This window comes from Tasmannia lanceolata, unplaced genomic scaffold (genome assembly GCF_043159265.1).
Source record: "Tasmannia lanceolata isolate RefF3 unplaced genomic scaffold, GAP_Taslan_0.1 ptg000006l, whole genome shotgun sequence".
NCBI lineage: Eukaryota > Viridiplantae > Streptophyta > Magnoliopsida > Canellales > Winteraceae > Tasmannia > Tasmannia lanceolata.
The window spans coordinates 20900193-20925460 of NW_027518683.1; the positions used below are offsets into that span (position 1 = coordinate 20900193).

A 25268-nucleotide genomic window follows, 5' to 3' on the forward strand; every position below is an offset into this window, starting at 1 on the left:
CAAGTCTTCGGAACCGTTGGATTGCGGTTTCCATCGTAAGAACCATTAGAACCCCATTTAGGAACACTTGCGTCATGTCGTGTCCTAGGTTTTAGGGAGTCCTAGAGTTAGGGAGTTCAGCCTCATCACGACCGACTGCTATTATTAGCACTTAAGTCATAGATCTAGTTACAGTACTCACCCAATTTTTTTCCTAGGACAAGCCTAGTTACCTAGGATGTAGGTTAACCTGCATTAGTCTAAGGGACAACTTGCACCTAGATAGGATCATATAGCATCTTAGATGAAGTCTTAGGATAATAAAATATTCAACTTGAATTAAATAACTTCTCTTAAAACTGTTGAAACAGTCAATCCAGTCTAGAGCGGTGTCCTAGATAAGTTAGGCATAAGTAGCTTAGTTTAGGTACACCGAACTACAATCGACTCTGATTCCAGTAAGGCTGGGATACGTAGGCAACTTGGATACTTGAGTGGCATACCAAGCCCGAGTCGGCTCCACACATAAGTGGTGGGGTTTTGTTTATTAATCCTTAAATTAAAAGTAATTAAATCACTTAGACTTTCCATGAAATTAGAATTTTAGGAGAACTTTCACATAGATTGAATTCAAATAAATTAAGAAAATCAAGATACACATTTAGGAATTACACTGAAATTAGATCTTATGATGCATGTCATGTAGTTCGCACATTAATATAGAGTTAAATGAGCCATTTAAAAGAAATTCAAAATAGTTAACTTTTGGAATTGAAGACCGATTATCGGGCAGGAATTGTGCATGTGGTGGTAACTCCCCATACCTTCCATTCTCGTAACTAGGTAACGAGTCTAGATTTCTGGTCAATTATGTGTCCTAAATCCCTCATCTAGGTGGCGACTCTGTCACTCTCTTTTGCGTGGAATTCGAATTACCTTAGTGATTCCAAGTTCACGAAAAAGATGAATCAAATCACACCTTGCTAGGCTCGGCGGCTTACCCCTGCCCTTATGGATACTGGGTTGCACGTTTGTTTGCACCCTATAGCTTGGTTGCTGCCTGCTTGGTTGGGTAATTAAAATCAATAATAAAAAGCACACGCCAATCGTGTGGGTACGAGAGACCAAGAGAGAGCGTGGCGGCTCGTGCCTCAACCCTCCCGCGGGATCGGGTCCCACACATGGGAACTACGACATCTTCTTCCTGAAATTTTCCATCCTCGGAGGCATACCAGGGTTAACGAGATCTTCCCCGAGGGATATTTCCATCCTTGGAGGCTAAACTGGGATTACCACACCCCTGCTCTGATACCACCTTTTGGGACCTGGGTAGAACTCACCCTCAAAGCTAGCCATTAAGGGGAGGGTGCCCTAGTCCTAATAAAGCCCATCCACTTCTTTTTACTTCACCGATGTGGGATCTTTGCTTTCACGTGGAACCCCCAACGCTTCTTCGATAAAAAAATAGCGGCCATTCTTCACCGTATTCCCGCCACCTTTATTAACGAACCCATCACCCTACTTCCTTCCCCAAGCAGATCCACAATAACCTTCCAAAAACCATCCCAACTGACCAATCTCTTGGAATTATTTAACAGCCTTTATCCTTCCTGTTTTCTTGAAAACCACGCCCAACCTTCATACTTTATAACCAACTTTTAACTACCTAACAACCATGATGATATCCAAACAGCCCTCATCTTATTCATTAACGAGGTGGCTGGTCTGATGTGCGACAGACCAGCCACGAAAACCCTTTAGCGATGGACGCTAGCAATTCCCTTGTTTCTCTCTAGTAAAGGAACAGTTGTTTTTCTTTAATAAAGGAAACACTGTAACTAAAGTCAATAGGGAAAGCCCAGTTTCGTTGTAGAATTAATGTCATTGATGGGTCTGTTGGACAGATAAGCGAAATTCAAATGGATCAAAATAGATGTTTTAGCAATACAAACCACTTTAGAGTTCAATATATTAATTTGTAACTGTCTAACTGATATAGCTTTTTAATTCAAACTCCAAAGTTGTGTATGGGTTTGTGTAAATTTGTGCGTTTTTGTTTCTCTCTACTTGTTTGTGCGTGTATGCAAGAGAGGAGGTGTGTTAATAAGTGAGGTGGGTGTGCAAAAACCAATTAATCCAAAAGTTTAAGCTATTAGAGTTGGTGTTATTTAATCATTCATTCTTTCACACTTCCCCTCATGTGTGGCCCCTCTTTTTTCCCATAAACGTGAATTTTTAATGTCAAGGAGTAGTTGGGTTTAGAACCCAGGATGCAATAGCTCCCATATAATGTGAAACAACAAATTATCCCAAAATCTTAAGCTGCTAGAGTCGGTGTCATTTAATTATTTTTACTTCCACATGGTCCCCACTTAGAACTATAACATCAACCTGAAAACCGAAGAGCCAAAGGAATTGAAAAGGGGTCCATGGAAACATAAATCCATGTTTTCTCTTTCCCTGTCGCCCTTGTTGTTCCAATTCCCTTCCCCGCATCTAAACGGACCCTGGGTAAAGAGGTCCCCTGGATCAATGTTAACGAGAAAAGGAGAGAAAAGTAGTAACAAAGCATGTGGCTGGCTTTTCTTTCTTTCAGTTTTGGTTTTTTGTGCGTTCAACTCTTTTCCTCTTGATAACCAACTTTCTATCTCTACCTCGCCGAGTATACGCTCCGTTATCAGCTTCTATTGAATAATAAAGGGAAAATTACCAATGGGGGACAAACATTAGGCAGAATTATCAACTGGACCCAGGCTTTTCAGAAATTACCAATGGGGGACAAAATCTGTCTTTTCAGTAAAAGCTGGACGAAAATACCCTTTGGCATATAAAACATGTTTTGACTTTGTAAGGGGGTTTTCAAGTCTCTACAATTGGGGTTATTAGGTATTAAAATGGGGTTACCAATTTCAGAACGGGGTTTTCAAGTCTTTAGGAATGGGGTTATCTAGTATAAAAAATGGGGTTACCAATTTCTGAATGGGCTTATCAAGTCCTTGAAAATTGGCCGAGGGTATTGGAGTTTTGGAATGGGGTTTTCAAATCTCTAGGATTGGGGTTATCAAGTATCAAAATGGGGTTACCAATAACCCCAATCGTAGAGACTTGAAAACCCCATTCTGAAATTGGTAACCCCATTTTGATACCTAATAACCCCAATCGTAGAGACTTGAAAACCCCCTTCCAAAGTCAAAACATGTTTTATATGCCAAAGGGTATTTTCGTCCAGCTTTTACTGAAAAGACAAATTTTGTCCCCCATCGGTAATTTCTGAAAAGCCTGGGTCCAATTGATAATTCTGCCTAATGTTTGTCCCCCATTGGTAATTGGTCCAATAATAAATGATCAATTACCAATGGGGGACAAAAATTAGCTAGAATTATCAACAAGATCCATCCTTTTCAGAAATTATCAACGTGGGACAAAAGAGGTCTTGTCATTAAAAGCTGGACAAAAATGCCCTTTTCTTAAGCAACACGTTTTGCTTTTCCACTTTTCCCTCTTCTCTCTTCTTTTTTTTACTTTTTCATTTTCAACTTTGTTTTTTTGCATGTAAAAATGACGAACGATCTAGAACATATTAAAGTCATGTGGGTGGTTGCAATTTTGCATGTAAAAATGCTAAACTATGACGTCAGATAAATGGAAAACAGCCCTTTTCTCTTATGCCACGTTGAAAGACAGCTGGGTGGGGAAGAGAAACGCTAGAAAAATATCTAGAAATAGAGACGGTGAATGCGTCAAAGAAATATCTTGAATGATAGCCTTTTTGGATGATTCGTCCGATGATAGTATTGTCAGAGCATCACCAACCCCCTTCCCTTCCATTCCCGGCATCCAAATAAAGCCAAAAAAATCCTATAATACTACCTCTTATCACTTAAATGTAACAAATTATTTGCAAGGTGTTTGTTTGTCGTGTTCATAAATAAAAAAGAAGCATATTTATGTTCATATTTTAATGATGGAACTAATCACCATGTTTTATACATTTCTGACTGAAAGCTATTTGGGAATTCTAACAGCTTTTTACAACTAGAAAAAGAAAGTGTAAAGCCAAGAGATGAGTGCCATTAACAAAAAAATATGGTACATATAATATTCGTGCATTCTGAAGTTAACGTCTATCTGTACAACTAATTGCATTGACTCCACAAGTAAATAGCCTTCACTCATAATGCATGGGATATACACTTTTCCTCTTCGCCTATATATTATCAAACAGAATGCTTTACCTGAGAAAGCTCTTTAAAAGACTTTTTGAATCTCTAGCAAGACTTCAGTAATGTTTACCAAGATATTTCTGGTGCTTCTCCTCATCAAAATTACAGCTTCTAACAATGATGGCTTCACCTACAATGGATTCCTCAGCGCCAATCTGAGCTTCGATGGCATAGCGGAAATTACACCCAACGGTCTCTTACAGCTAACCAACAACACAAAGCAAAGCACGGGTCATGCCTTCCACTCCATGCCCCTCCAATTTAAGGATCCTACCAATGGTACTGTTTGCTCCTTTTCTACTACTTTCATCTTTGCAATTTTCGCCACTTATCCTGTTTTTGCCCATGGGATGGCCTTTGTTATTGCCCCAGAGAGAGCGCTCCCCGGAGGTCTACCTGTCCAAAATCTTGGCCTCTTCAGTTCTAGCAACAATGGGAATTCTTCTAATCATGTTGTTGCCGTGGAGCTTGATACCGTCCAGAACCTCGAATTTGGAGATATTGATGATGACCATGTGGGAATCGATATCAACAGCTTAAACTCTACCAACTCCACACATGCCGCTTATTATATTAATGAAAATGGTAGGATCGAGACCATAAGCCTTATAAGTGGAGAACCAATTCAGGTTTGGGCAGAGTACAATGGTACAGATATGAAACTTGATGTAACAATATCGCCAGTGAAGAAACCTAAACCTAATCGCCCTCTTTTGTCTTCGGTGGTTAATCTTTCATCGGTTGTATTAAAAGATATGTACTTGGGTTTTTCTACATCGACTGGATTGATTCCAACTGCTCATTATGTTCTGGGATGGAGCTTTCAAATGAATGGAAAAGCTCAAGAACTCGATATATCGCGTCTTCCTAAGCTCCCTCGGAGAGGTCCCAAAAAGAAATCAAAAGTATTGACAATTGGTTTGCCCATTTTTATGTTAGTTTTCATCTTCGTGACCGTCGCCAGCGTTCTTCTTTTTGTGAGAAGGAGGATCAAATTCGCAGAGTTACTCGAGGACTGGGAGCGTGAATATGGGCCACAAAGGTTCTCATACAAGGATCTATTTATAGCCACCAAGGGCTTCAGAGACACAGAGCTTCTGGGCACCGGAGGTTTCGGTAGGGTGTACAAAGGTCTGTTACCTTCCTCCAAAGTCGAAGTTGCTGTGAAGAGAGTCTCTCATGAATCAAGGCAAGGGATGAGGGAGTTTGTAGCTGAGATTATCAGCATTGGAAGGCTCCGACACAGGAACTTAGTACAGCTACTCGGATATTGCCGGCGCAAAGGAGAGCTCCTCTTGGTCTATGATTACATGCCCAATGGAAGTCTTGACAAATTACTCTTTGATCAGCCCATTTCAGTTCTAACATGGAATCAAAGATTTCGAATCATCAAAGGAGTAGCTTCCGGGCTCTATTACTTGCATGAAGAATGGGAGCAGATTGTCATCCACAGAGACATCAAAGCGAGCAATGTTTTACTAGATCATGAATTCAATGGAAGATTAGGCGATTTTGGTCTATCGAGATTATATGATCATGGAACCGATCCTCAAACCACTCATGTGGTCGGAACTCTGGGTTATATGGCACCGGAGTTAAGCAGAACTGGCAAGGCAACGACAAGCACCGACGTGTTTTCCTTTGGGGCCTTCATACTCGAGGTTGCTTGTGGAAGGAGACCAATAAATCTACGAGCGTCTGCAGAAGGAGTGGTTCTTGTTGATTGGGTGTCAGAATGTTGGAGGAGAGGCTTAATTTTAGAGACAAGTGATCCGAATCTGGGAACTAATTACCTGGTGCACGAAATGGAGTTGGTGTTGAAGCTTGGATTGCTCTGTTCGCATCCCGTGCCGTGCACTAGGCCAAGCATGAGGCAAGTCATGCAGTTTCTAGATGGGGATACTCCTCTACCTGAACTGTCTTCAAATAGTTTTAGAGTAAGTCATTTAGAAGTGGGGCACAATGAAGGTTTGGATGCTTTCACCATGTCATATCCTTTTTTGGACAGGTCAGGTGGATACTCGTCATCCATTGGGGATTCAATCCTCTTTGGGGGTCGTTGATTCTTATGCCGGTGCATCTAAGCTGTTCGAAGACTGGACATTCAAATCCATTATCAGACCCCTACTAATGGAGAACGTGCAGCATTGATCGAATCTTTTGTTTTTTTATTTTTTATTTTCGTCATTTTATTTTTAGTATTTTTGTGGGGAGTCAAAACTTGTCTATTTAGCTTGATTTTGGTATTTTTAGAAAGGTTTTTCGATTACCTATCTAAAGAGCCAAAGATAACACGATTTGGACTTGATTTCAACAAGTTACGGTCATTTTTAGGTTATGGTAAGGGTCAATTTCGAAATTGCAATTTTAGGGTTATTAGTAATATTTCTAAGTTTTATTTTTATTGCCTTAGGTGGAATTAATTGCTTAGGTCTTAAGTTAGTATTTAATGTTGCTATTCTTAGATTTTGACTCTCTATATTATGTAATGTCATGAGGAAAGAAAGACAGATTGAATAAAGAAGATTTTTGGAATATCTCCTGTGAAGAGCATTGGCTCGTGAAGGAGCTTCGCTCCTTTCACGTGTTATATTGGAGTTTTTCTCCAAACTGTGGCATGGGTTTTCAAGCCCCCACGAGATTATTTTAGTTGTTGTTTGTGTTGATCTCCATCTTGGTGTTGCTGCTCTCACGCTCCCTACGTCACCAACGGACTGTTGGATCAGCGAACCAACTGTCCAGATGGACAGTAAAGTTTGAGTAAATGGCAGATCATATTTCCAGAAGGCCGAAAATTCCAAGATCATCCTGATATCGGATGATGTCCAAATCAACGGTTCTTATTTACTATGAATCCAATTTTAATTAGTTTTAGTTAGGTTTTTTTTTCTGGTGATGATATCCTCCCCCCCCCCCCCCCCCCCAAAACACACACACACACACACGACCACCAGTACGCATTCGCCCCCTTTTAACGTGATTTGATGTCAATAAGCCTTAATGTTGCCCACTGTTCACGGTATAAGGGGGCAAATGCCTAATGCGTGGGGAGTGAAAATATCATCTCCCTTTTTTTTTGGGTATTTTCTTATTCGCTGAAATTTAGATTTATTTAGAAGTTTCGTTTGGATTAGAGTTAGTCGTTCAGAAGGAGAGAAAACTTAGGGAGAGTTTAAGTTTACTTTGAAGTGTAGAAATTTTAGGGATATCTTAGACTTCTTCTTGTTTTAGTTTGAGTAGAATTACGATCTTTGTCTTGGATTAGGATTGCTCATCAACGGCCTATAAAAAGCCATACATGTAAACTATTTGGACAAGCTTTTGATTAATAAAAACTCTAGTTTAGTTGAATATCATCAAAAACTAGTCCATGTCCCAAGTTTCGTAGCAAGTCACCTGCTACTTGCCAAGATTGTCCTGCCAATTGAAGATCCTGCCCGCTGGTTAAAAGCACAGCCACCTGCCGCTGTTGTTGCGCTGCCTAAACTAACTGGAGATCAACTGATAACCATTGTTGAGGTCAGTTCATCAATACACCATAGTCTCTCTTAATTTTAGGCACAAACCAGTCCCTGTTAGCAGCCTTCTCCATAGGCCAATATACTTTTCTTTGGTGGCACAAACAACCAAAAAATCACCACCTATACTTCCTTTGCAAAATCTGCAGTAACCCATACTTTCAACCGATTCTAACTCCTGTCTATTCTCTGCCTTAATTTATCGGAGAACACCCTTCTTTTCCCTCCAAAACAGCAACCCATAGCCCTCTTAGCATCTAATCTATGAAACCCCATATGACCTTAGTCTCTTCCTCGCAGCAAAACCAACTGCCCATCTTGTTATTTCTCTTCCAATCTCAGCCTTAAAACCAGTCCCTTAAATCTCCTTGTTGTTGTTGAGACCTGGGTAGAACTCACCCTCAAAAGCTAGCCATTAAGGGGAGGGTGCCCAAGTCCCAATAAAGCCCATCCACATCTTTTAACTTGGGTGAAGCATGGGAACTACGACATCTTCCTCTAGAAATTTTCCGTCATCGGAGGCATACCAGGGTTAACGAGATCTTCCCCGAGGGATATTTCCATCCTTGGAGGCTAAACTGGGATTACCACACCCCTGCTCTGATACCACCTTTTGGGACCCGGGTAGAACTCACCCTCAAAGCTAGCCATTAAGGGGAGGGTGCCCTAGTCCTAATAAAGCCCATCCACCTCTTTTTATTTCACCGATGTGGGATCTTTGCTTTCACATGGAACCCCCAACACTTCTTCGATAAAAAATAGAGGCCATTCTACACCGTATTCCCGCCACCTTTATTAACGAACCCATCACCCTACTTCCTTCCCCAAGCAGATCGACAATAACCTTCCAAAAACCATCCCAAATGACCAATCTCTTGGAATTATTTAACAGCCTTTATCCTTCCTGTTTTCTTGAAAACCACCCCCAACCTTCTTACTTTATAACCAACTTTTAACTACCTAACAACTATGTTGATATCCAAACAGCCCTCATCTTATTCATTAACGAGGTGGCTGGTCTGATGTGCGACAGACCAGGCACGAAAACCCTTTAGCGATGGACGCTAGCAATTCCCTTGTTTCTCTCTAGTAAAGGAACATTTGTTTTTCTTTAATAAAGGAAACACTGTAACTAAAGTCAATAGGGAAAGCCCAGTTTTGTTATAGAATTAATGTCATTGATGGGTTTGTTGGACAGATAAGCGAAATTCAAATGGATCAAAATAGATGTTTTAGCAATACAAACCACTTTAGAGTTCAATATATTAATTTGTAACTGTCTAACTGATATAGCTTTTTAATTCAAACTCTAAAGTTGTGTATGGGTTTGTGTAAATTTGTGTGTTTTTGTTTCTCTCTACTTGTTTGTGCGTGTATGCAAGAGAGGGGTGTGTGTTAATAAGTGAGGTGGGTGTGCAAAAACCAATTAATCCAAAAGTTTAAGCTATTAGAGTTGGTGTTATTTAATCATTCATTCTTTCACACTCCCTCTCATGTGTGGCCCCTCTTTTTTCCCATAAACGTGAATTTTTAATGTCAAGGAGTAGTTGGGTTTAGAACCCAGGATGCAATAGCTCCCATATAATGTGAAACAACAAATTATCCCAAAATGTTAAGCTGCTAGAGTCGGTGTCATTTAATTATTTTTACTTCCACATGGTCCCCACTTAGAACTATAACATCAACCTGAAAACCGAAGAGCCAAAGGAATTGAAAAGGGGTCCATGGAAACATAAATCCATGTTTTCTCTTTCCCTGTCGCCCTTGTTGTTCCAATTCCCTTCACCGCATCTAAACGGACCCTGGGTAAACAGGACCCCTGGATCAATGTTAACGAGAAAAGGAGAGAAAAGTAGTAACAAAGCATGTGGCTGGCTTTTCTTTCTTTCAGTTTTGGTTTTTTGTGCGTTCAACTCTTTTCCTCTTGATAACCAACTTTCTATCTCTACCTCGCCGAATATACGCTCCGTTATCAGCTTCTATTGAATAATAAAGGATCAATTACCAATGGGGGACAAAAATTAGGTGGAATTATCAACAAGACCCATGCTTTTCAGAAATTATCAACGTGGGACAAAAGAGGTCTTGTCATTAAAAGCTGGAAAAATGCCCTTTTCTTAAGCAACACGTTTTGCTTTTCCACTTTTCCCTCTTCTCTCTTCTTTCCCTCTTTGTTTTTTACTTTTTCATTTTCAACTTTATTTTTTTTACCTTACCAGTCATCTTCTTCATCATTTAGCCACCATTGGAGGTGGGAAAACTCAAAATTTTGAAACGTGAGTTCATTCCCATCTATCTCTCAATATATAGCTTTTGTTTTTCATTTGTTTTAGGGTTTTGTATTTCTCCTTCTCCCTTTCTATGGAGGATGAGGAAGATGAATCGTACAGTAGAAAGAAAAAAACGTGAAAATGAACGAGTGAAAAAAAACAGGAAGTAAAAACGTGTTCATAAGGGACTTGATAAGCCCATTCGGAATTTGGTAACCTCATTTTGATACTGGATAACCCCAACTCCACCGACTTGAAAACCCCCTTCCAAAACTCCAGTACCCTTGGGCAATTTTAAGGGACTTGATAAGCCCATTCGTAAATTGGTAACCCCATTTTGATACTAGATAACCCCAATCCCTAATTTTCAGGGACTTGATAAGCCCATTCGGAAATTGGTAACCCCATTTTGATACTTGATAAGCCCAATCCTAGAGACTTGAAAACCCTCTTCCAAAACTCCAGTACCCTCAGCCAATTTTCAAGGAATTTATAAGCCCATTCAGAAATTGGTAACCCCATTTTTTATACTAGATAACCCCAATTCCAGAGACTTGAAAACCCCCTTCCAAAACTCTAGTACCCTTGGCCAATTTTCAGGGACTTGATCACCCCATTCGGAAATTAGTAACCCCATTTTTTATGCTAGGTAACCCCATTCCTAGAGACTTGAAAACCCTCTTCCAAAACTCCAGTACTCTCGGCCAATTTTCAAGCACTTGATAAGCCCATTCGAAAATTGGTAACCCTACTTTTTAGAGTTACTAACCCCCTTCCAGAGAGTTGATAAACCCCTTCTACTACAAAACCCCCTGCTTATAGCAACTCTTCTAATGGCATTACAATTCTGCTCATGATAGAAATAACAAAAGAAATTGATGTTGTTTTCATTAAATGTGCTTCATGTATGACATCCCAATTTGTGTATTACAATAAATAAAAAAATTTTAAGAAAATCAAAAGATGTGTAGCCATCCATTCATGTATTACATCAACTTTTTCTTATACAACCACTTGTCTTCCAAAAAAGTGAGTGAAGCCATCCATGCATTATCTCCAGAACTCACCCTAAAAAAAAAAGCTTAAACCCTAAACAAGATAAATCAGAAACAGAGGAATGAAAAATAGTGCAAAACCCTAAAAAAGAAAAAGAAAAACAAAACATAAATACAAAGAGATAAATGGTAAGATCTCAATATTCAAGTTTTCAAGATTTGCCAACAACAATGTTGGCTGAAAAAAGGAGGAAGATGACTGGTAGGGTAAAAAATAAAAAAGGTGATAATGGAAAAGTAAAAGAAGAGGGAAGAAGGAAAAACCAAGTCAAAACGTGTTGTGAATGCGAAAGGGCATTTTCGTCCAGCTTTTACTGACAAGACCTCTCTTGTTAACCGATCAAAAAAAAAGACCTCTCTTGTCCCCCATTGATAATTTTTGAAAAGCATGGGTCCTGTTGATAATCTTGCCTAATGTTTGTCCCCCATTGGTAATTGGTCCAATAATAAATGATGTGAAAAATCGTATCCTCACACTAGTGTTTTGATAAAGGCAGTCCAATCTTTATTTAAGACTTTTCCATTAACTTTTGAATTAATCATGCAAAGTCATGACGAACGATCTAGAACATATTAAAGTCATGTGGGTGGTTGCAATTTTGCATGTAAATGTCTTCGGCGACCCTGAGGACTAGACTTCCACCTGGAAAGTTCTCCACAGAATGAGGCCAAAGATTATTTTCAAATATAGATAATTGCCATGGTCTCCAGATTCCAATATTATCAACAAGTTCTTCTTCAGGCCACTCAAATTTGACAACATTGTGACTAGTTCTTCTAATCTCAATATTTTGATAATGGAACTAATTTTTTTTTATCTAGAGCTTTTTGAGAATTCTAAAAGATTTTGATAGCCAGTGTTGCGGCTCAAATCTGGCCGTGCTTACGAATGGCTCTAACACATGGGAGGTCCCACCTTCTGCCTAGCTTGGTGTTGGGGATTAAACTGAGTATTCCTCCAGCACCTTGTCACGTGCCAGTAGCACACCCTCTGACCGGTATCCGTATCCGTATCCGTATTCGCCGCTCTCCGACATATTGTCATGGAGTGTGAAAAGGGACTTTCCAATATGGCGCAGTGCCAGGGAGTGTGAAAAGGGACTTTCCAATATGGTGCAGCGCCATCATCACCTCTCCACTAATGAAAATATGTTGCGTGGCGCTCACACTAAGCTACAATGTAGAAGCTCCCTCTCTATATAAGTTCCCACGCTCAAACTTACAAGGATCTAATCTTTTCTAGCCATTACTTCACCTTCAACTTATGCCCAGGAGATAAGCTCCCTCTCACTTATTATTTCTGTTACTTGGCTTTACCTGTGATATCTATTTCTGACTTGAGCGTCAAAGTGGCTTCCCGGAGCAATACCTCCGGGACCCCTAATGCTTTTTTTGTGAGCACAGGATTCATAGGTTGCAGCTCTACCAGCCCTTGGATCAAGGGACCATATTTGGACATCATCACTTCGGTAGAAGAGTGGTTATCTCATCCCGCAACCTACCCTCACAGACAAAAGGTTAGAGACATCCGGAGTGGGAACTCCGGGGGTACCATTCAACACTCAAGTCAGATGGAGGCAACATAATGAGAGTTGAACACGAAGATGGTGGTGAATGGAGAGGGTGAGGAGGGTGAATGTTTGTTGGTGACCTGAGTGAGTGCATGTACCTAGTGCGACGGTAGATTATCGTTACCTGGATGGTAAGAAGTCAACCTTCGACCATTTGGTATAGAGTAGAGGGTTCTCTTTTATAGGCGAAGGTTCCATGTTTGGTGGGTGCGATGTGACAATGACGCGTTGTGTGATCGCTATCATTTGGGGTGGGGGTGGGGGGGGGGGGGGGGGGCGGGTAGTGCGGCTAGCCGGCGATGGCAGGTCTATGATGTGATGTATCATGAGGAAATCTATCCCTGATAAGGATTGGTTAGAAGCTACCGGTTATAACTAGGAACTAGCGGTGATGGGACTGTATACGATCTTTGAGAAGGATGGGACTTTGAAGACGGTAGTGCCTTGCATGGATCTGGTGGAATTGGTCGGCAATTGGAGAGACGTCGTATGATCCTCTGCAGTGGTGAATCTGTGGGTTGATAGGCTTTGTGGTGTCATGCGGCTTCTGAGTGCTCTTGCCTGCTTGAGGGCCACAACAGGATGTCGGGTGTCAGTCGATCGAGGGTTCTCCTCTCGGTCAGGGTAGTAGTGGAGGCGTCTTGAGGTGGTCCTCTTTACCCTCGACTTCGAGGGTCCTCGGTCGTGTTCTCTCTCTTCCATGTGTCGGCGTGCTGTCAATGACCTGGTTTTACCCCCAACATGATGTTCCCTTCTTTCTTGAGTCGGCACGAGTAGTGGAAGTGATGTAGGAGCATCCCTTATTCCATCGGTGTTAAAGATTGATCCATTAGAGTAGGGTCATTTTTGTCATTTGTTCACCTACCTTAGTAGCGTAGGCTGGTCATTTTGGCTATTTGTCACGTCTTTTGTGTTTTTGTGGTTTAGTGGTGGATGTTTTTTTGTTATTTTGCTAGTATTAGTGGTATTTTAGTAATTTTGCTTTAACTAGGGATATTAGTGTCATTTTACAATGTAATTCGCCATAAATAGCCACTTTCCCAAAAATTTTAATTAGAGACCTTACATTTGTAATTTGAAACTTTGGTAGAAATTGGAATTTGAATTTTGGCTCCTAGATATCTTTCCCCTTAGAAAAATTCATCTAATGAAGGGAGGTTTCTAGAGCAAGGAATATCAAGCTCCATCTCTTTTCATTATCTTCTTCCTTGATTCTAAAGGTATTTCATCAGATTTGAACTTTGGTGTCTCCACACCACGGATTTTGAATCATATGACGCATTGAAATTGCAATTGGTGCAAAGCTCTGGAAGACTCGTGTATTAACATACTGGATTGTGTATGAGCTGTTGATTTATGAGCAAATCACTACAAGAAAAAGGGTTATTTCCGGCGGATATTTCCCGGCGGTCCAAATAAACGTCGGCAAAGACCATATTTCACCGGCGGTCACAGAAAAACCGCCGAGGTCTCGCGTTAACCTCGAACTCATTTTTGTGATGTTGTCCACGCTATCCCCGGCGGTCATGACCGTCGGCAAAATGTACAATTCCCCGGCGGTAATAAGTGAAACCGCCGGTGAAGCTTATTGTAAAACCCCAGCATTTGTTGACCGTCGGCATATATTAGTGGGGAAAACTCTAGAAATCCACGATTCCCCATTTTCCTTCCCGCGCGTGAAACTCTTTTTCCCTCCACTTCTTTCACCGATTAGGTACAACTTCCTTTTTTCCCTCCACCTCTCTCACCGTCTTAGCTAGTAACAAAATCGAGACTCACCAAAAAAAGAAATCGAGACTCTCCTTCAAAGAAAGCTAGGTGATTTGGTTTGCTTTTTCCTCCACCTCTTCTCTGTATTTCACATTTGTTCCTCCACCTCTTCTCCCTATTTCGTTTGCTTGTAATATATGTTTTTTGGATCTCTATTTAGGGTTTTGCAAAGGGTGGAAAGGAGGGCTTGAAGAAGATAAGGATAACTTTGTTTAGGGTTTTGGATATTGGAGAAGAAGCGAAGGGTCTGATCTCTCTAACATCCCAAAGATAGCAAGACCTAGGTGATTTTCAGCCCTAAAATTCCTTTGTATTTTCTTTTTGCTCGTTCCTTTCCAACCTAGCTAAATTACCTATTTATTCATGGTTTTCCATCAGAATGTAAGGGTTTTTTTAGGGGTTTTCATCTTATTTTGGGGGTTTTGTAAACAATCTTAGTAGATTGGTTTTTATGAGAGAAGAGATGACCCGTCTCTCAACTGGAATGGGGTTAGGATTTAATTTTTTACATAATGTGCAATCCCTCTTGCTTTTAGTTATGAAATTCCATGCCAAAGAAATGTGTTTGTTCTCGTAATAGTTTAATTTTTTCCTTCCTATGAAATGAATTTTTTCCAGAAATCTACTATCTTGAAGAATCTTTTTGTTTCCAATGTTGTTTTTTTTTTTTTTTTGAAGATTAGGGTTCTGTTCTTTAAAGACGTAGGATATATTCTATGGAAGTAGAATACCAACGGTAAACCACCATCGAAGTAGCCTTCTCTGCTTCAACCTTCAGGTTCTGCCATTGAAACTGCCATCAATAGGCAGCCACATACCTGCCGAAATCTCCTAGTTTTTTAGCAATACAACCTTGAATACTAGCCTCTCTTCTTCTTTCTTTTATTGCTGCAAACCCCACCTTGAAGCAGACCCACTTTCTAATTATTTGCTCAGCCTCAAAACAACCCTTTAATATTCTTTAAGCCCTTTCGCAAAACCCAGTACTTGGTGCACAAAAAGCTAGTCCTCAAAATTTCCTTTGTATCCCCACAAAAGTCAACCGGATACCACCCCCTTTCAGCCCACTGCAATGACTTAAATATATTAAAATCCTTGCCAAAATAGCCCCTGTTTCCGCATTAGATTACCCATGTTTTGACCGATTACCCAAAGCCTCCTTTTCTTAATTCTTGCAGCCCTCTATAAGTTTAACCAACAAACAGTACATAGAATAGACAAACTAGTCCCTTCCTAAAGCCTCATCACAGTCCATCTTTGTTCCCTAAATAGTCCCTTAATTCCCTAGTTTAAGGCACTAAACAAACCCCACAAGACCATCCTACAAACCTACCCTTTCCTTATAAAGCCTTATCCATCTCTTTTACCGAATATTAAAACTTCCGCTACCCGCCCCTGCATCAGTTTACAAGCTAAAACCTAGACTTTGTAAGCTAAAACCCTTATTTTATAATCCTGAAATGAACAATCCAGATTTTAGCTTACAAAATCTGGGTTATATCTTATAAAATTCAGGTTTTACCCTGTACAATGCAAGATTTTACGGTCCATTCCAAAGCATGATACCGGCGTATCATACAGGAAGTACAAAATGGAAGTAGCCAGGTCAAAGCATGATACCTGGTTATCATACAGGTCAAAGCATGATACCTGAATTATGCCTGCATTACATCAAGGACTTATTGTCCAACTTAAACGAACAAGGAAAACTGATCCGAACCAGTGCTGTCGGAACACAAACAAATTTCATATGAGTAGTAATATCTCTTATTCTAATTCAAGAGAGGCAAAGTATATCAAACAGATCATTCAAAAAAAAAGAGTGTATGAAACAGAACCAGTTGCTTGGGCTTCCACTCGCAACCTACCAATTGGAATCATAGTGCACACCGACCCTTACAAACCAGCCTTGACTGCTTACCCAATAGGTCTAGCCTGAACTAAAGTTTAACTAATAATGGTTCAGCTACATAGAACCCTGTTCAAAAAATGAATGTCCCCACCTGCTTATCTTCACATGACAGGTCAGTTGTTGAGCAAATTTTGGGACTGCCACATATTGGGCTGCATCAATTTTGGTACTTGAACACAGAGCTCCTTATCTACCTCAGACAAAGACAAAACTCGGGCTCATAGTATTGTTGGAGAGTACACTCACCAGTAAGGTTTCACCTTTGTGCGTTTGTGGAAACTACTCGTTTTGAAAAATCAGCCCCTACTCTGGAGAATGGTGTTGTGCTAAATCAGGGTATTTGACTCCTATTCATGAACTGTTTAACCAGAGATCCTACTCTCCAAAGGGATTATCTTAAGTTGATGGATTGTTCTTGTTGGGTTACTACAAATTAACGCCATTTCAATTGCTTTGGGGCTGCCTATTTACACATCTAAATCAATTTATATTCCTTGTGGTCATGGAAGGAGTGCTCAAAGGACTTGAGTAGAAACATTGACAACCATGGCAAGTTGAAGGCTATGTTACTGGTCTTTGTTAGATACAACTGAAATCCCAAAAAAAGGGAACACATCTCAAACTGCAAGAGAGATAGTTTTTTGTAGTTCAAGCTATGTTTTGAGCTACCATTGTTTATACATAGGTATATTATTTATGGTAACTGGCATGTTTGTTTTTTTCATTTTGCTACCATTATGCTTTGGATAATATTGTGTGTGGATGTTATGTGTATCACTGAATTTATTAACCATTCTTATGTTATTTCTGCAGGTGAGGCATTTCATAGCATTAACTCCGATTTGATAGAGTTCCCTCCTATTGAGTTGTCCACACTCCCTTTGATTTTAAAGGTGCTAATGAACCTCTCTAATTCTGCTTTTGTTTTTTTTTTGGTTGATTTCTTTAACCTAGCTCTTCTTTTCCATTGCCACACATGAGGTGTTTGTTTGGTTTTCTAAACTTCTATCATGTTTGGCCATTGCATCTAGCAAATGCTTCTTTCTCTTTAATATTTTTACTTAATACATCCGTGTTATTATACTCCTTGATGGTCTTTTTGTTCTTAATACTCCTTGATGGTCTTTTTGTTCTTAATATCATTCATGCTATCTTTCTTATCTCGGCACTACAAGAAAAAGGGGTATTACCGGCGGCTATTTCCCGGCGGTCGTAATATCCGTCGGCAAATACCCAAATTTCACCGGGGGTTCCGTAAAAAACGTCGGGAATCTTAATAACATCCTACGCTTTTTTTTAACCATGGCTACAATATTCCCGACAGCCATGACCGTCGGCAATATATGTTATTCACCGGCGGTAATAAGTAAAACCGCAGGGAATACTTGATCTATAAAAACCCACGATCCCCTTTTCCTTTCCCGCGAGAACCCCTCCTTCCACAGATCCCATTTTCCTTTCCTGCGAGAACCCCTCCTTCCACATCTTTCATCGATTTGGGCATTTTCCTTCCTCGCGCGCGAACCCCTATTTCCCTCCCTTTTTTCCTTGCACCTCGATCTCTCGCCGCTTAATCGACTCTCCTTTCAACGAAGCTAGGTGATTTCGTTTTCCTCCACCTCTGCTCTGTATTTCCCCTTTTGCCTCCACCTCTTCTCCCTATTTCACAATGAAACTGGGATTCTTTATTTTAACAAGTGTGTTTGACCTCAATGACACTTTGTTTTTCTTCAGTCGTACACATTCGTTCCAATCATTATCATTCTATCCTCGAGTAAAGCAGGAGAGTAGTTATGAATAAAAGTTGGATGCAACTTCCAAGGTATGACCCTCATAACGTAGGGTTAGTTTATGAAATTTGGATTTAACCAATTCGTTATCTTAATTTATAAGCTTCACGCATGTTCCCATTTTTGATAAAACAGAGTTGACCCAGCATATAGGGCAGGGTTGGATCGGTTCCTTGATTTTGCATTTGCCAGAACTAATTATGGGAACAAGATCAAATGTCCATGTGTTAAATGTGGCAACATTTATTTGGTTGATCGAATACAGGCCGAGGATCATTTGGTTGTCGATGGGATGCTTAAGGGCTACGATACATGGATTTTTCATGGGAAGGCAGTGCCATCGGCGTGTGTTATGGCTGACAGTGATCACCGAGTGCAGGATGAACCCATACTACAAGATAAATTGCATGAAATGTTACACGACCTCAACCCATTGTTTAATCGTGCTATGGACAATGTGCCATCAGACGGTGGGGTTGATCTAGGAAATACAAGTACGGAGGGGCCAGATTTAAATTCACAAAGATTTTTCAAATTATTAGAGGACGCCGAGCAGAAATTATACCCGGGCAGCAAATTCACTAAATTATCCTTCCTTGTTCGACTTTTTCACATCAAGTGTCTCAATGGATGGAGCAACAAATCATTCACTATGTTACTTGATCTCTTGAAGGAGGCACTTCCTGATGGTGAAACGTTGCCAAAGTCATTTTATGAAACGAAGAAAATTATTAAGGATTTGGGCCTCGATTACAACAAGATAGATGTATGCCCTAACGATTGCATGTTGTATTGGAAGGAAGCTGCTAATGAATTTAAATGTCGCACATGTGGGGCATCGAGGTGGAGAACAGATGCAGTACATCCAGATGACGAGCCATCTGAGACATCTACAAAAGGAAAAAAAATTCCTGCCAAGATTCTGCGTCACTTCCCACTGAAACCAAGATTGCAGAGGCTATACATGTCGAGGAAAACAGCATCTTTTATGACATGGCATGATGAGGGCCGCACAAAAGATGGTATATTAAGGCATCCTGCAGACTCAACAGCATGGAAGACTTTGGACTACAAGTATAAAGAGTTTGGTTCAGAGACTCGCAATGTTAGACTTGGGTTAGCAAGTGATGGCTTCAATCCCTTTAGGACGATGAGTATTGCTCACAGCACGTGGCCAGTTGTTCTAATGCCATATAACTTGCCACCATGGATGTGCATGAAGCAACCGTATATGATCCTCTCACTGCTTATTCCAGGACCATCTTCACCAGGGAATGACATAGATATCTACTTGAAACCTTTGGTAGAAGAGTTGAAGGAACTATGGATTGATGGTGTGCAGACTTTCGACGCAGCGAGGAATGAAATGTTTCAAATGCATGCAGCTGTGTTGTGGACGATTAGTGACTTCCCGGCGTATGCTAACTTGTCAGGATGGAGCACGAAAGGAAAACTGGCTTGTCCATCTTGCCATAAAGAAACGTGTTCTCAAAGGTTGACTCATGGAAGTAAGCAATGCTACATGGGCCACCGGCGATTCTTACCAATCAATCACACATTTCGATCTGATAAGTCAGGTTTTGATGGGACGGAAGAATGGAGGGTAGCTCCGATTCCGCTATCAGGCAGTCAAGTTCTGGATCAATTACAGAGCATTAACGTAACATTTGGTAAGAAGCCGGATACTAGTGGGAAGAAGCCAACTACAACTGGGAAGAAGCTAGATACACGTGGAAAGAAACAAGATACACGTGGCAAGAAGTCAGATAAGAGTGGGAAGAAGCCGAATACCCATGGAAAGAAAAGGAGGCGTGAGAAGAATCTCAATGAACCTGAGGAGAATACCGAAGAGATGCCTCGTAAGGAACACAATTGGAAGAAGAAAAGCATATTTTTTTGTCTTCCGTATTGGGAATCATTGTTATTGCGCCACAATCTAGATGTGATGCACATCGAGAAGAACGTTTGTGATAATGTCATTGGGACGTTACTAAATATTGAAGGAAAAACAAAGGATAGTCTAAAAGCGCGGCTAGATTTAAAGAAAATGAATATCAGGAGAACGCTTCACCCAATAACTAAAGGAAATAACAAGACATACGTGCCCCCAGCATGCTTCACAATGTCTTCAAAGGAGAAAGATATTTTCTGTGGTGCCTTGAAACACGTCAAAGTTCCTGATGGTTATTCATCTAATATCCACGACGTGTGAATATGAAGCAGCGCAAGATTTCAGGATTGAAGAGCCATGATTGCCATGTACTGATGGAACAGCTATTACCATTAGCTTTACGTTCATCATTGCCAAAGACCGTCAGCTCGGTATTGATTGAACTTTGTAGCTTCTTTAGAGAGTTGTGTTCAAAGGTTCTCAAATCGGGCGAACTTATGAAATTGAAAAATAGGATAGCACTAACATTATGCCATATGGAAAAGATCTTCCCACCGGCATTTTTTGATGTTATGGTGCATTGGCCGATTCATTTAGCGGATGAGGCAAGGTTAGCTGGACCAGTACAATACCGATGGATGTACCCAATCGAAAGGTATGCAGAGCTTCTCAAAACTATGTTTCAACAGTTAATTTGTGTACATATTTTCAGTACAGAACGTAATACAAGTATTCACATTTTGTAGGTACCTTTTAACATTAAAATTGTATGTTCGCAATAGAAATCGTGTGGAGGGATCTATTGCAGAGGGGTGCCTTGCGGAAGAATGTTTAACGTTTTGTGCAAGATATTTGGAAGGGGTTGAATCAAAGTTGAACCGACCACAAAGGAATGACGAAGATGCTCCGTGTGAATTTGAAGAAGGATTCGCTATTTTCTCAGTATCAGGACGTGCTCTAGGAAAGATTCATATGGAACCCATAGATCCACGGACAGTCAAACAGGCACATCGATATGTTCTCTTCAACTGCGCTGCTGTCAACCAATATCTTGAGTAAGTTACTTCAAGTGTCATAATTTAATATTTCCCGACTCTTCTTTTCTCTTACATTCATTGATTCACATGTAGAAAACACATTGCCGAACTTTGGATCGAGCGTCCCCGTGCGCTCCCAAGGGACATAGATCACACTCACAACGAGCGGTTTCCAGATTGGTTTAAAAAACATGTCAGTTTTTTTTCTTGAACTCAGAACAGGTCTATTTGGAATACAACTTTTTTCTATAGCCATAATCACCCATTTTTTGTATAGGTTGAAAAGTTGCATGAGTCAAATGAGCAAATCTCAGAAAAACTTAGATGGTTGAGCGGTGGTCCATCTAACATTGTTAGGAGATATACAGGCTATATTGTAAATGGAATCCGCTACAATACTAAGGATCGCGAGCAGGGAAAAAGAACACAAAATAGCGGAGTTGTTGTCATTGCAAAAACGAATAGCTTTGCGAGCGCACGAGATAGAAATCCAACCGCGGGAGATGTTAGTTACTACGGTGTCTTGACGGATATCATCGAACTCAACTATTACGAACAACTGAAGGCATTGCTATTCAAGTGTGATTGGTTTGATATAACACCCAATAGAGGAATAAGAAAGGATGAGTTTGGTTTTACGGTTGTAAACACGGCCCGACGTTTGTCATCGGATGAGCCTTTCATATTGGCATCACAAGCACAATAGGTGTTCTACGTACAAGATAAACCCAATAAACCCAACAACAATGATTGGCATGTAATCATCAAGACGAAACCTAGGGATTTGTACGAAGTGCGTGGAGACAATGACGAGACATATATACAGAGCGAAGCGGTGGAAATCCAGAATTTGGAAGAAATTGAACAATGGGAACGGACAGATATTGTTGGGACAGAGATTGATATACCATTGGATGTCTTCAGTCAGGAAAACCAAGACGAAGAAGAATATGATACGGAGCAAGATGATAGTGATGGAGTTGATAATGCCTCCGTGGAACTCGATGGAGGCAATTCTGAGTGATATTTCAAATTTGAGTTGTGTCATGAGGTGTATCTGTGCCTAAGAACAGCTTGGTCATTGTACTCTCATTTATGCTGTTGAAAAGTTTCTTTCGTGGAATATTTTCCACCTCAATCATAGCATGGGTTGGGTCCATTGTACTTTTAGTTACATAACAAGTTTTTCTTCTTCTGATTTTCGACTGTACAAGTGTTAAGAACTCGTTGCTCTTGCTCTTTCTATACTAATTATATGCAAGGTCGTGTGGATTATATGAAGTCCTTGAATTAGAATTGGAGAAGGTTCTGATATTTGATATTTTTTCATGCATTGGTAAACAGAAAGATCTGTTTGATTTCCTTGCGCATCCATCAAACAAGAATCCTATCTGAGGTATGTAACATTCCACCATTGAAAAGTAAAAAAAAATCATATATGCTAATTTATATGCTCTTTAGAAGGATGTTACTCCTCTTATTAAATTCAGGTGCATGCAAAAGTTTCATTTGATAAGTAGGTTCATCTGATGGTGGTTTCATCTGATAAGTAGGTTCTAGCTAACCTATATCCTTTAACGGTATGAATACTGGGGTTACAGCTTATATGTTGTCCCTTACTGTTTAGATTATGTTCTTGATTTTTTCTCCTTGGTCTGAAAGCTTATATGTGGATAATGTGTTAAACGATAATTTGTTATCAGGTATATATGTACGCATGAAAGGAATGAAGAATAATAACCCTCTTTTAAAAATTAAAAAAAAAACATTTACCGGCGGTCCTGAACGCCGGTATATCCTCATTCAAACCGCCTCACCCATCAAAGGAATGAAGAATAATAACCCTCTTCTAAAAAACCCATTTACCGGCGGTCCTGAACGCCGGTATATCCTCATTCAAACTGCCTCCAAAAGAATTACAATTGTACCGGATAAAACTATTACCGGCGGTTATTAACCACCGGCACTTAGTTTACCTTTCCCCGGCGTTTTTAAACCGCCGGCACAAAATTCCATGTAGAACTTTTCTCCGAAATTGCCCGGCGGTAATAACCGCCGGGAATATAAATTCTTCGCCGGCGGTAAGCTAAAACCGCCGGCAACATCTTCCCCACAGTATCTTCACCGGCGGTTTTATGACCGCCGGATATCCACCGGTAAAGTTATCACCGGCGGATAGGCCATGTTTTAGCGGCGTTCTAGAACGCCGGGGAAAACCTTTTTTCTTGTAGTGAATAGATGGAATCAAAGAAAATGAAGCATAGCTGGACTGTCGTGCGCATCTACCCTTGAAACCATTACGAAATTGGGGAGCCAAATAGCCCTCCACGGTGACCCGTTATCAGTCCAAACACAAAAGTGTCTTTCCGATTATATGAGTTAACAATACGCAACGTTTCCGAAGTAGATTTGCAAGAACAAAAAAAGTAAAGCACAAGACAAACCACAAATAATGCACATAAGATTTACGTGGTTCAACCAAGCCTACATCCACGGGAGAAGACTTCAAAAGATTTCACTATGTGGAAAATAAAGGGATTACAAGAAGCACTCACCGGATTACAAAAGCCCAAGGCTTTTTTTGGATTCCACTGGATAATTTCTACGCCATCTAGGATCCAAACGTTAATGCTCCCTAGTATGCCTTGCTTCTTCTTCTCCTTCCCCTTTCCAAGAGCGGTCCAAAACTCTTCCTCACCTTTCCCTTCTTGAAGAGAATGCGAAAAAAACCACACGTTTTTCCCTTGAAGAAGTTTTCACCTTTTCCCTCTTTCTGATGAAGTCATACACACCTTCCAAGCCTTTGTTTTATGTTGAAGATAATTCTCAAGAACTCTTTTTGCCTTATCAATAGGGTACTGCATATTTTAAAACCGTTGGATTGGGCTTTTAATTTTTAAAACAACCAAGAGTGCAAATCTAATAGAATTTGTATTGAAGTGGGGAACTGTCCTTGCAAAACTGAATAAGAGTCCTACTGAAAACTGATAGCGCATTTAATAATTCAAAGCAACTTCAACATTCTCCATGTTGGCTTGAATTTAACTCATCAACCACCTGTAAATATCTTTCTTCACAAAGTCTTCTCCACCACACCCCGAAGGGTGCTAGCTCGATCAAACTTATCGAATGTTAATTAAGTTCAAGAAACGCTTGAACTTCTCCGTCGGCACATGCTTAGTCAACATATCTACAACATTATCCCTTGTGTCAACCTTTTCTAAGGAAATTTCATCTCCATCAATGATCTTTCGAGTAAAATGGTACCTCACGTCTATGTGTTTTATCCTCGTGAAAAACTTGGTTCCTTGCCAAGTCCGATGCACTGTGGCTGTCACAATATATACAAATGTTTTCTTGCTCGATCCGAAGTTGACCTACGAGTCCTCTCAGCCATATAGCTTTCTTCACTACTTCCGTTGCTATCATATCCTTTGCCTCTCTAGTAGACAAAGCTCTAGTCGATTGTAAAGTAGACACCCAACTCACAGGTCCTCCAGCAAGTGTAAAAACATAACCTGTAGTGGATCTTCTCTTTTCCAAATCTCCAGCATAATTGGATTCCACATAGCTCATGATATTTCCTTTTCTAATGCTGCTCTTGTCAAACATAATCCCAACGGATGATGTACCCTTCAAATATCAAAATATCAATTTGATTGCATGCCAGTGTTCTTTTCCTAGGTCTATCATGTACCAACCGCAACTCCCACTGCCTGTGAAATATCCGGTCTAGTACAGACCATATCATACATCATGCTTCCAACAACATTCATATATGGAACCAGAGATATTTACCTCTTTTTTCAACTGTAGTAGGTGAGAACTTAGAAGAATGTTTAAAATGAACACCAAGTGGGGTAGTTGTCGGCTTCTCTTTATCCATCCATAACTTGAGGGCATCTTCTCAACATACTTCCTTTGAGATAACCACAACTTTTCATTTTCTGTCTCAAGGAATCTCCATATCCAGAATCTTCCTTGAAGTGCCCAGGCCCTTCATTTCAAACTCCTTGCTCAATATCGCTTTCAACTTGCTAATTTCCAACATACCTTTAGCCGCAATAAGCATGTCATTAACATATAAAATCAAAATGATAGTTAATCCATCTCCATGGTTTTTGAAATATGCACAAGAGTCATACTCACTTCTATAAAAGCCCCATCCAATCATGAAGGTATCAAACCTCTTGTACCACTGCCTAGGAGATTGCTTCAAGCCATACAATGATTTCTTCAACTTGCAAACGTG

General features: G+C 40.3%; 1 protein-coding gene, 1 long non-coding RNA gene and 1 pseudogene across 2 annotated transcripts; all 3 read left to right on the plus strand.

Annotated features, from left to right (window-relative positions):
* The first annotated feature begins 4251 nt into the window (after positions 1 to 4251).
* LOC143878479 (L-type lectin-domain containing receptor kinase IV.1 pseudogene) lies at positions 4252 to 6695 on the plus strand (annotated as a pseudogene).
* Positions 6696 to 14282: 7587 nt separating this feature from the next.
* On the plus strand, positions 14283 to 17203 carry LOC143878480 (uncharacterized). The gene is made up of 3 exons (XR_013250981.1): positions 14283 to 14434; positions 14547 to 14670; positions 17112 to 17203. It is a non-coding gene; the product is annotated as an uncharacterized LOC143878480 (long non-coding RNA).
* An 888-nt stretch (positions 17204 to 18091) lies between these two features.
* Positions 18092 to 20300, plus strand: LOC143878814 (uncharacterized). Its single transcript, XM_077381047.1, has 2 exons — positions 18092 to 18120; positions 18224 to 20300. The coding sequence occupies exons 1-2, from the start codon at positions 18092 to 18094 to the stop codon at positions 20298 to 20300; spliced, it is 2106 nt and encodes a 701-aa protein (XP_077237162.1).
* The last annotated feature ends 4968 nt before the right edge of the window (positions 20301 to 25268 follow it).

Excerpts from the sequence above, each read along its gene's own strand:
- LOC143878814 (XM_077381047.1), top strand. The coding sequence starts at position 18,092 with ATGAATAAAAGTTGGATGCAACTTCCAAG. Across the intron at positions 18,121-18,223 it reads AGTTGGATGCAACTTCCAAG|AGTTGACCCAGCATATAGGG; the intron begins GTATGACCCTCA and ends TTGATAAAACAG.